We start from the raw sequence: 12,533 nt of genomic DNA on the forward strand, positions 1-12,533 counted from the left end.
GTTAACAACCCTTTGACGCAAACGAGCATAACACTTGTCTCAAATCATCTTGTCTTAGTTGTATTTATAAGCAAAAGTCATGAGAGATGGCTCTATTATCCCTCCTTTAAGCCTTAGCACCATATTGTTTTTAGATATTGTATTCAGCCAAATGTTTTTCAAGTTGCTTTCCAACGAAGATCAACCGCTCGCGGCGGTGGCTAAAGTAATGTTGATGTGAAATTGAAAGTGAGTTTTTCTAGATTATCCTTTGTTCCAACCATTTAAACATCAAAGCCACTAAAAGAACCAAGCTTCATGTATTGTATAATAGTGAAAAATTGAGGTAATGTGGCTGGTGTGATAATGTTTTACTTATTTTAATTTTTGACTAAAGAAGATAGTAATAGAAAATTAATAAAAATAAAAAATTAAAAGTTAAAATTTTGTTCATGAGTCCCACTTATAATGAAAAGTTAAAAAAAATTGACAAGTAATAGAAGTTTATTCTTTCATTCAACGAGGTGCTAAAAGGACTAAAAAAGGTGATTTTTTTTTATATTATTTGCTCCATAAAATAGAATAGGGGTCAATCTGCTCCTGACCTAAACGTTATGAAAAAATGTACCTTTTCCCTTCAGGTTGATTTAATTTAATTTTATTAGATACCAAAACAACATAGTGTTGTAAGGATATTTATTTTCTTTTATTCATTATTAGTTTTTGTTCTATCATTCTACTTAGATTAATTTATGACAAAATAAATTAGTAAATTACTAGTAATAACTAAATATACATAATTTAATAGAAATTTAATTAATAATATTAGTAAGCTATTTGTAACATTTATGATTCACAATATTTCTCAAGATAGGCGCAATGTATATTTAGACACATGAACTTTGATCATTTAGTCACTTTACCATTTTAACTTTCAATTTAACCTAACAAACACCTAAATTTTATTTTTATAATCTACTAAACACTATTAATTATCGTTTTAACCTAACAAATGCCTGAATTTTATTTAATGGTAATATTAGAATACCTATGCATAATACACGTGGACATATTAAATAAAACTATATGTCAAGAAGTATTTAAATATTATAAAAATATAAATTAAGATGTTTATAAGGTTAAATTGAAAATTAAGGTATTAAGGTAACTAAATAGTCAAAATTCAAGTGTCCAAATATGCATTTAGCCTTTTAAGATATATAATAATTTTTGGTCTAGTATATACTATATTTAAATAAAATATATTATTTCCTGCACTTTACAAAAAATATATACCATTTTTTAAAATTTCATGAAATAAAATTATAGATTTATATATTATTATATAAATGTTTAAATTAAGAATAAATCAATATATCTATTGATAGAAATTTAGAAATAATTATTAATACAAAAAGAAAGAAAAAATAAATTATAGAGTTAAATATAATTACTAGGAATTATTATAAAATAATATAAAAAATATTATAATCTAATTAAAGAATATTTAATCATAAAAATTCAATTTTTATTATTTTAAAATAAATAAAATATACTAATAAATTAAATATGGTAAAATATTTAATTAAAAGATCTCATTGTTACTTTTAAATATATTGTTTAGTTAATATTAATATCTTATTACTATTTAAATATTATTGTTTAGTTAATATTAATATCTTATTAACTTATTTTTTAATTATAAATTAATTTAAATAAAATGATAAAATAAAAATTAAAGAATAAATAAAAGAACATAAATACACTTGATAAAACAATATAAGTTCATGGTATCTAATAGAATTAACTTAAACCAACTTAAATTAGGTAGTTTTAGAAATATTCAGTTTTGAGGTTGAATAATTATTTCCTAAAATCATAATATTACTTCGTTAGTTTCTTTGTCGTCTTTTTATATATTAGGGTTTCGTTTCTAGAGTAGCAGACGCAGCCACCCACCACCAAACGCACTCTTCTTCTCTCCACTTTCCATTTTTTTCTTTTAGCTCAGCTTCATCGCCCATCCCTCTGCCGCCAATTAAACGGAGTCGCACCATTCTCTGGTAAGTTTTTTTTGCTCCGTTGTTCTTGTAGTTGTTCTATTTTTCTCTGTGTCCCATGGATTTCTTGATTTTCTCTTGGATGTTCTTAGAATTTTCTATTTTCAAAGGACTTAGCATGTCCTAGAATCTTAGGCCAGTGACGTGAAAAACAAATATTTGCTACTCTTACGCCTTGCTCTGTTCTTTAAATTAGTTGACGAATATTTGTTTATTTCAATTTTTTTTTGTTTAACGATTTCAAGTTTTAGTCTTGTCATGGTATTACCGATTCGGCGTGAACAGAATCAGGTGTGACCCAGCTGAGCAATAGTGAGGATGGGGCAGAAGATTTTTTTCTTTTTTCAGTGAGGAGGAGGTGTGCAAATGAGCCGAGCTTTTCACCGTTGAGGTTCAGCTAGCGGGAGAAAAATTAAATAAGCTCCTCTCGAGCCGAGCTCGAGAAATTCTTATATTCTTGAGCTGGACCAAGGCTCATTTCAAATTTAGCTCATTTTAAATTTAATAAATTGAAAACTCGATTTGTAATTAATTTGATATTATATATAAATGAGTTAGATTCAAGTTTTGCTAGTACGATGTTTTATAAAAGCGAGCTAAACTCCAGCTCTAGTTGTATACAAACTCGAATCCTGCTTACTAGTAAATTTTACGGTTATAATTAAATTATATACAAAAATAAAATATATATTTAAATTTAAAAAATTAAATATTTAAACTAAATTTTTAATTTAAAAAAATAGAACAAACTCTATAATAATAAATTAGAAAACAACATTAACAATAGCAAATTAAAATATAATAAATAGTTTTATCTATATTTGAATTAGGAAAAATTCATACTTTACCTGCATTTTTATTTTTCTTACAATTGCCCCTTACATTTTTATTCGTCGACATTGCAACCCTGTATTTTTATTTTTATCAATAATTACCCCTTACACTTGTATATGTGGCATTGCATTCCTGCACTTTTATTTTTATCAACAATTGCCCTTTATACTTTTATTCGTCGACATTGCATCCCTCCACTTTTATTTTTATCAATAATTACCCCTTACACTTTTATTTGTCAATATTATTTTCTTGCACTTTTGTTTTTATCAACAATTGCTTGGTTCTTTTAGTGGCTTTGATGTTTAAATGGTTGGAACAAAGGATAATCTAGAAAAACACGCTTTCAATTTCAAAACAAATTCACTTTCAATTTCACATCAACATTACTTTAGCCACTGCCGCGAGCGGTTGATCTTCGTTGGAAAGCAACTTGAAGATGAAAAACATTTGGCTGAATACAATATCTAAAACCAATATGGTGCTAAGGCTTAAAGGAGGGATAATAGAGCCATCTCTCATGACTTTTGCTTATAAATACAACTAAGACAAGATGATTTGAGACAAGTGTTATGCTCGTTTGCGTCAAAGGGTTGTTAACTGTAGGAAGGAGAAATGTGGCCATAGTAACCAGTTGAGGCCCAAAAAGAAAAAACAACTAGAGCACGATGGAGAGTGCTTGCTAAAGAGTCGGGGGCTCTCCTAGAGTTCCCTCATTTGGGATCCCTGGGAATTCATTTATTTTATTGGTATCCAAGCGTATTGGAAATTAGTATCCAAGCGTATTGGAATATGTAATATCATAATAATAGTAGAAATTGAATTGAGAGATTTTATTTTGAAATAATTAAATATTATATGTTTCTTTAGGGTTTTCTAACCCTACTACTATAAATAGAATATGACACCTTAGGTTTAGGGTTGGCGACATTCTTTAACTTACATTCTTTAAGTTGTACTCTAAACTTATTGATCGACATTCATTAGCTATACACAAAGAGTTATATTGGCAAGTCACTAAGAAAGAATCCTAGAATAGGAAACTTATTTAGAACAACGGAAGATGTTTAGATCTCAAGCAGAACTGGATTCTCAACCAATTCTATTTACATACCTAAAATGTAAGGAGAAGGTGAAAGCCTTAACATTTAAAAAGGGGGAAATAATGTTTTCGTTTTTTTTACATGTATATTTACACGTGTATAGCTAAATAAACAAAAACAGTCTCCGTTAATGCGACTATTAAATAAAGGGAAACCGTTGGTAAAAATAAAAGTGCAGGAATGGAATGTCGACGAATAAAAGTGTAAGGGGCAATTGTTGATAAAAACAAAAGTGCAAGAAAATAATATTGACGAATAAAAGTGTAAGGGGTAATTATTGATAAAAATAAAAGTGGAGGGATGCAATGTCGACGAATAAAAGCATAAGGGGCAATTGTTGATAAAAATAAAAGTGCAGGAATGCAATGCGACAAATACAAGTGTAAGGGGTAATTATTAATAAAAATAAAAGTACAGGGTTGCAATGTCGACGAATAAAAATGTAAGGAGCAATTGTAAGAAAAATAAAAATGCAGGTAAAGTATGAATTTTTCCTAATTCAAATATAGATAAAACTATTTATTATATTTTAATTTGCTATTGTTAATGTTGTTTTCTAATTTATTATTATAGAGTTTGTTCAATTTTTTTTTAAATTAAGAATTTAGTTTAATTATTTAGTTTTTTAAATTCAAATACATATTTTATTTTTATATATAATTTAATTATAACTGTAAAATTTACAACTATATATTTAGTAAATTTAAATTTATTCAATGAGCATGATTCGAGCTTGTATACAATTAGAGCTGGAGTTTAGCTCGCTTTTATAAAATATCATACTAGCCAAACTTGAGTTTAACTCATTTATATATAATATCAAATTAATTACAAATCGAATTTTCAATTTATTATATTTAAAATGAGCTAAATTTGAAATGAGCCTTGGTCCAGCTCAAGAATATAAGAATTTCTCGAGCTCGGCTCGAGAGGAGCTTAGTTAATTTTTCTCCCGCTAGCTGAACCTCAACGGTGAAAAGCTCGGCTCATTTGCACCCCTCCTCCTCACTGAAAAAAAAAAAAAAATCTTCTGCCCCATCCTCACTATTGCTCAGCTGGGTCACATCTGATTCTGTTCACGCCGAATTGGTACCGTTGTCGTTGCTCAGTTGCGTTGCTCAAATCGTCATTGCTTCGTGATTCCTCCGAGATTCCCTCTGCCGCCGCAATCTCAGCTGTTGAGCCGGTTAAGTTGATTTCCGGTGATGAAGTGGTTGTTGTTAATGAGAAATGTAAAGCTGGCTAAATAATAAGTGCTTGATCTATGTTAAATGAATTAGTGCTGGTGAACTTTTGATTTATTGTACTGCATTTGGTTGATTGATTTATGTGAAATCTTTTTTTTGTTTTTTTTAATAGGAATAATGAAGTGTTAGTTCTGAATATGGCAGTAACGGAAATCCAAAAGGCCTGATTTTATTCATAATAAAAACACAATTATTATAAAGAATACATAGGTTTTAGAATTTTTTTTATTCTTATCATACTCGTGAACCTTTAACTTTAATCCCTGTTTGAAATAAAGCATGTATAATATCTCAATTAAATACATATTCTATTTAATTAATTCTCAAGTTTGGAAAGTTCATAGTTGCTAATCAATTTCTTCAGCCTGAAAAAAATATTATCAAAAAAAACCTGAGATTGGAGTTCTTGGTTCAGGTGGAGATAGATAAGAAGCAGCAGCAATGGAGAGGATATCTGCTGCTTGTGCTATGGAATGGAGCATTGAGCTTGAGAAGTCCCTGCGCTCCAAAAGGCCAGGTTAGTGCACTTTTTACATATCTCTCTATTGAATAATGATTTCTTGGATGCTTTCTTTGAGGATTCTGGCTTGGGAACTTCAAAGTTCAAAGTAATTCAAATTGCACAGTTTTCACTGAAAGAAAAAACTGGTTTGGAGTTATTTTATTAACTTTATGACTGTGTTTGTTATTGTTCAGGTCAAGCTGTCAAGGCCATACAACAGTTTGGGGCAAGACTGCAGCAGTGGAGCAGAGAACCCAAACCCACAATGGCTGTGTACCATATATTTGGTTTAGTTATGGGTGAAGATAGGGTTTTTGCAAATACAATTTTTTTACGACTTGCTGATGTCTTTAGATTGGGTGACAGAGATACAAGGCTTTCTATTGTAAGTGTTTTCTTGTCAGAGTTCAGGAACCATGTCAAAGGAAAGAAAGGCAGACGATATGAAGGCATTTTATCAAAGGACAGGATACACAACCACATGGAACTTTTGAAAAGAGTAAAAATTGTTTATGATACTGGAGATGTTGAATCAAGAGCAATGGCTTTGGTTTTGTTTGGTTGTTGGGCTGATTTTGCAAAAGACAGCGCTCATATACGTTACCTAATACTTTCCAGTCTAGTTTCCTCTGAGATATTGGAGGTGAGGCTTCCGTTTCATCTTCTTGAAGTTTTGAATTTGCAATCAACAGGATCTTTTGTTGCTGTATCATCATAATAATTCTTTTTCTAAATTTTAAGTTACATTCTCATTGATCTTTAGCAGCATCTTAGATATCTCTCATTTTAAGATAGTTCTTTTTTGCATTTTCTTTATATTCTATCACTGTGGAGTTTCATATGTTTTGTTTGTTCAAGAGGATTTTCATATGTGCATGCAGTTAGAGAATTACAAGCTTCGGAATTATTTTGATTTAGTTATTTTTTGTGAAATTCATGTTTTTCTTCTACTTCTCATTAGGAATATTTAAAAGTTATATTATTATTATTATTATTATTATTGTTGTTGTTGTTGTTGTTGTTGTTGTTGTTGTTGTTGTTGCTGTTGTTGTTGTTATCTTGTTTTAGTATTGGGGGTTAGTAGTTTCCTAGTTAATATTGGTTTAGAGTTTTCCTAGATTAGAATTTTCAATCTCAATAATGTTAGGATTATTTTTGGGTTCTACATAAAGCTAGCTATTTTATTAGGTTATTTAATCATTTCAATAATTAAAAATATTAAGCTTTGTGCTTTTCTTTAGTACAGCAGCGTTTTGCTGTTTTATTCAAGGAGATCATCTGCTGTTATTGCTTGAGTCATATCTGTTGCTTCCAGACAGTTTGAAGCATATGGGGCATCTCATGCCATACTAACATTTGATAAATATAGGTTAACAAAAAAGTTGTGTTTGCAAGTGATGAGGTCTATTTTGCTGTAGATTTACCTTAAATGCATCAATAAAGATGTTCAGATTCACTTCAGTTTTTGCAATGCAACATTAGCAGCATTAGAATACACAAAAATGATGCTGATACAGGACTTTGCAGTCCCCTTTGGTATCAAATTAAGATTCTCTGGCTGGAAATTCTACAAATTTTTTATGGAAATTTAGTGTTTGCTGTTTTCTTTCTGCAGGTGAAAGCATCTTTATTTGCAGCTAGTTGCTTTTGTGAATTGGCAGCTGACTTTGCGTATGTTGTGTTGGAGATGCTGCCTAATATCATGCTTTCACCTGACACATCATTGACCATAAGATTAGCTGGAGTACGGGTTATTGCAAAGATGGGATCCTCATATTCTACTGCAAATAGTGCTTACAAGGTATCCTCCTATCACACTTCACTTTTTAGGAAAACTAACACGTGTACACTTGCATTTGAGAGAGTGTTGTTCTAAGAATTGTTTGGAGCAGTGTTGGTTTACTTTTGAGAGGACATTGTTGAACATGTTACCAACAAAGCACGTTTTGGAAGAATTGTACGTCTTATGTAAAAGTATCACTATAATAAACATTGTCGAAATTTAGGCTATTGGAAAAGCAGTCCAGTTTGAACATTTTATTGTGCTTATTACTTGTGTATCTGTTCCTATAGGATTATAATTTGGCGGTAACCACCATGTTGTTGCAGATAGGTCTAAAGCTACTGTCAGGCTCTTCAGAAGAGGATTTTTTGGTTGCAGTGCTGGTTTCTCTCTCAAAACTTGCTAACAGATCAACCTTTCTTCTTTCTGAACAGGTACCTGCTCCAATCTTCCATTTTGATTTTTGTGCATATTGCTTGTTCTTCTTAAACTTGTTCTGTTATGTGATGTTGCAAACTTTTGCTTTCTGATGCAGGTGAACCTCCTTTGGTCCTTTCTCAGCTCAGGAAGAACTTTGCGCCTGCAAGCAACGGCATTAAGGTGCCTTCATTTCATGTATGTGAAAGGAGTTTGTCAGTCTCCTGTCAATTCACATGTTATCAAAATTTTACTGAGGATCATAGATGACATTGAACTTCCATCAACTATGCAATATGAAGCGTTACAAATTTCACATAAGGTCATTTCTGAACTATCCAGTTAAGAAGTTTCTTGTATTGTTAAATGTGTATTCTGTTGGTTCATATCATAAACCTTGCAGATTCTTTTATATGGAATACTTGATCTTCCCTGTGACAACATGCTTGAATTTACCCAGCTGTTGAACATTATTGAGAAAGCAGCCAACTTGCCTATAACGCCAAAGAGCCTCCTAGCAGTTCGTATTCTAGTAGATCTATCAACAAAGCTCAGGGGAGGAATCAAAACAGGATCTGATGGGGATTGTTTTCTTTCTCTGCCAAAACAGATCATCTCATCAATTATGAATTGGATCATCTCGCTGGTGTTACCGTTGTTTGATGTTTGTCAAAATAATTCTAAAGCATTTCAAGAATTTCAAGTCCTGCTCAATCTTCTTCTTTGTTTGGTTGGAGAAGATCCAGACCTGGGAGTGTTCGTTTTGCACAAATTTCGATCATTTATTGAAAATCTCATGGATACACTTGACAGCAGAATGGCTACAAGGCAAGCAGGTGCATCGGTTGATGAGCTTGTTGATTTTAGGGGACAAAATGGCATTGGCTTTAGGTTGCTTCTGGTATATAATGTTCATAGATTTTTTGCAAGTTGCATTGAGAATCTTAATGAAATTGGCACCATTACCACTGAAATTCTTGATGAAGTTCAGTTTTTAGTTGAGCGTGTGCAGAGTTGCAAATTATTCGATCATTATACACATCTGATTTACTCTATACTGTTGCACTCTCACATTATCTGGGGTTGTGTGCTCAACAAGAATGAGGAATCCTGCAGTATTGGTGGCAATTTGGGTAAATCACTTTGTAACCATTTGGTTGCTCATGAAATTTTCTCACTGGAGCTTGCAGAGAAAATGATTATACAGAAGGATAACTGGCATGCTTACAAAGCTGGGACGTTTGCTGCATATCAGGGAGCATGGGTCACGACTGCATTTATATTTGAACAACTGTTAGGTAAGGCTCAATCCAATACCTGTTCTTGTTGGCTAAAAGGATTATCTCAATTAGCCCAGTCTGAGGTGAAAATTCAGCTTTTTCTCTTACCAAATCTCAGGTCCAGCCTAGTGGATTGGCTACAGTTGAAAGAATCTCGCATCACTAATTTTGCAGACAATATTGATGAAATTGCCCGAGATGCTGCTGGGAATATCAATCAGCCTGATTATGTTAAAGTGCTTGTTGAGGCTTATCATGGTCTTTGTTTGTCAGGGGAAATATTGAAATCCACTGCCATGTTGGGAAAATCATGTTTCCAGAGATGGTTTTTGGCTCTGAGAGCGAAGGTCCTAAGAACTGTAGTGGATACGCTTGAAATTTTAGGCACCATTTCACTTATCAAGGAATATAGTAGCAATAATGGACAGGTTGAGAAAACTGTTACAATTAAGTGTCTTAACTCTTTGAGACAAATTACTCAAATATCATTTCAATTGAAGAGTTTGACAGAAGAAATTGATATAATTGTCATGTCTTTCATTGGCATGGATAGCAGAAGTTCAAAAATTATTTCTGCTCTTGCACTGAGTTGTTCACTACTGGCTTTTATTACTGGATTTGTTCTTTTCATTTCTAACTTGCCTGACCATGAAATTTTAACATGTGGTCTCGAATGCTCAAGAAATTATTTACAAGGAGAGCTAATACAGAATTTAGTTGGGCAGTTGTGGTTTATCGACCAAGGGACCTGTTCAAAGCTGTTCTTGCTTTCAGAGTTCAGGGGACGGACCAAAGATTGTTTCCATTTGCGGCCCAGAAATCAAATAGTGCATTCTGGTGGTAACATAAGAGAGATTCGCAGTCTTTGTGAATATGCTGTTTCTGGCATTCTTGGCCTGCAAAATGAGACTAAGCGTGTTCCCAATGAAGAGATTCTGTCCCACACTGCCCGATGTGGTTCCCAGCTTGTGTTGAAGACCATCATGAAATGGATAAATATTCCTTTTCGAATCCCAAAGTATTTCTTTAAGTTGAGGTATGCTTATCAGTTTTCCTTCCATGATCTGTTCTTAATTTTCTAGCATTAGTTGGGAATTTTTTTCGGAAAATAAATTGCAATGAGTTGCCTTCAATTGATACAACAGGATTTGGTAAATGCAACTTGTTCTCAATACAATATAAAGGTGGAGGAAAAGATTTTTGTTTCTTAATAACTATAAATCTTAAAAATTAAGTTTTAGAAAATTTTAATAATAATGATTAAAATATTGCATGGGAGTGAATTTTTAATGCTATCAACTTAAAGTAAATACATAACTATGATTTTGGAAAATACATGGTGTGAAACAAGAAATAATTATTGATTTTTTCTTTTCCACTCTTTTTGTTAACTTATCAATTGTTTTTGGCCTACCTTGCCACCTAGAGCCTATAAGACCAGAAAATTATCCATCCCATATCTTAGCTGGTATTTTCCGGAAATGTGAGTTTTAATCTATTGTTTTGTTAACTGTGCTGATCCTATTGGTATTTCAAGGACTTGTTATGTGTTAGGGTGTGTGTGTGTGTGTGTATATATATATATATCCCTCTGTAAGAGATTCTGCCCCCCCTGATAAATGAATTATGGAAAAGAAAACAAATGGATGTATTCCTATATCCTGGTTATTTCTTCCCGTGCTGTTGTATGATGACTTGTGTTGCCATGACAGCATTCTAATATTCGATATGTACATTGATCTTTCAGGCCTTGCATTGGATCAGAGCTCTTTGCGTTTAGTGCAGACACTAGAAACCCAACTGAGCTAACTTTGTTGCCAGGCTTCCACCTATCATTAAATCTTTGTCTTCAATTGAGGAATATGCCGTCAGATCTCATAGTTCGGATGACAAAGTTGTATTGCGTTCTCTGTTCTAGTGCATCTTTTCAGGAGCCTAAATCATGTGAAGAAACCAGAGGGGAGATGCACTTGGATTACCAGCCGTGGGAAATATCCAGTATGATAGCAATGAACAGAAAGTTGTTGCGCTATGTAACTGAGCGTGAAAAGAAGATAGATAATGGTAAAAGCGGTAGGGATTATGATAGTGATAATGATGAGGGAAAGGTATATGGATTTGTGTGTTTTGAGGTAAATGATAGAGGGCAAGGATTTTCAAATTGCCTGCTTGATGTCTCCAATTTTCCTGTAGGTTCTTATAGAATCAAGTGGCATAGCTGTTTAATAGATAATCAAGGTTCTTATTGGAGCCTTCTTCCGCTAAATGGCGAACCTGTATTTACTGTACAGGGATCCCCTGTTGAGGGCTAAGGTAGAGAACAGAATTTCAATACATGACGACTTATTAACGTTGAAAACCACATCTTTTAAGTCTTAAATATATGTATGAGCACTTGATTCAAAGATCTCAAATTATTGTCCCCTGATAATTGGTGTCATTAGTTCTGTCTCCATAAGTCTTTTCCTGCTTCTTTTGCATATGCCTAATAATAGATGGAAATGTAGATAAAGTGAAGGCAACCAATATTTGTACTAATTAATTATATATAGATATCTAAATAGATAAAGGAGAGAAATTAATGCTGTTTCGAGTGGAGAGTCAGATACAGTTGGAGAAATTCTTGATTTTTCTTTTTCCACAACAAGCTCGTTAATAGCAAATTATAATATCTTGAATTGCTTTTATTTGCTCTTTTTCTTTTTTCAGTAGAAAGTACATATTATACCTATTCAAGCTCTTATTCCTCCTGATAGAATAATATTATCGTTCATAATCATCTATCTTATAAAATTTAGTATATATAATACCTTTGTGCTACCCTAGATATATGGCATTATCCTTTGAGATAAGCATATGGAGTTTTATTCTCTGTTTTCTTTTTCTTCACAATGTTTTCTTTTCTAATTTGGAGAGAGAAAAGAGAGAACTATATCTTTCCATTCTTTTTATCATTAGATTTATCTCACATATGGCAATTGATCCTTGAAGGGTGCACATACAGCAAGAGACTCCATTCCTCACATGGTAACTTTGAATATTAGAGAGATTTAAGAAGTTACTATATTTTACTAATCTAACTGCAACTTTTTTCAAGGATGTTCTTATGGACCTTAAGCGACGCTATGCAGATTGAGTCCTGCAACATTATTTTTTGCAGGATGTTGCAGGAAAATTTCTCCATTTGCTCAAAATGATGCTACTTGAACTTGTATTCTATCTGCTAGCGGCGCTGTTTCTAATGTAACGATTTGCCAACCAGGTTCCTCTGGTGTTACCTTGACAAATGAGGTGTGATCTTGGACTATTTCTTTTCAAGAAAGTTCTG

General features: G+C 32.4%; 1 protein-coding gene and 1 long non-coding RNA gene across 4 annotated transcripts; both read left to right on the top strand.

The window, feature by feature from the left end:
- Positions 1 to 1,786: 1,786 nt before the first annotated feature.
- On the top strand, positions 1,787 to 2,612 carry LOC107262283. Its single transcript, XR_001536169.3, has 2 exons — positions 1,787 to 2,042; positions 2,291 to 2,612. It is a non-coding gene; the product is annotated as an uncharacterized LOC107262283 (long non-coding RNA).
- A 2,086-nt stretch (positions 2,613 to 4,698) lies between these two features.
- On the top strand, positions 4,699 to 11,633 carry LOC8271814. 3 transcript variants are annotated; one of them, XM_015727199.2, is made up of 8 exons: positions 4,699 to 5,261; positions 5,639 to 5,740; positions 5,920 to 6,368; positions 7,341 to 7,526; positions 7,835 to 7,942; positions 8,044 to 8,247; positions 8,329 to 10,241; positions 10,953 to 11,633. In XM_015727199.2, exons 2-8 carry the CDS (start codon positions 5,665 to 5,667, stop codon positions 11,515 to 11,517), a joined length of 3,501 nt encoding a protein of 1,166 aa, XP_015582685.2. In that variant the 5' UTR covers positions 4,699 to 5,261; positions 5,639 to 5,664; the 3' UTR covers positions 11,518 to 11,633. The 3 variants fall into 3 exon arrangements, with proteins under 3 accessions (XP_015582685.2, XP_002532144.2, XP_015582684.2); XM_002532098.3 differs by having other exon boundaries at positions 4,700 to 5,208; XM_015727198.2 differs by having other exon boundaries at positions 4,700 to 5,162.
- Positions 11,634 to 12,533: the final 900 nt, after the last annotated feature.

Source organism: Ricinus communis, chromosome 4 (assembly GCF_019578655.1).
Source record: "Ricinus communis isolate WT05 ecotype wild-type chromosome 4, ASM1957865v1, whole genome shotgun sequence".
Lineage (NCBI taxonomy): Eukaryota > Viridiplantae > Streptophyta > Magnoliopsida > Malpighiales > Euphorbiaceae > Ricinus > Ricinus communis.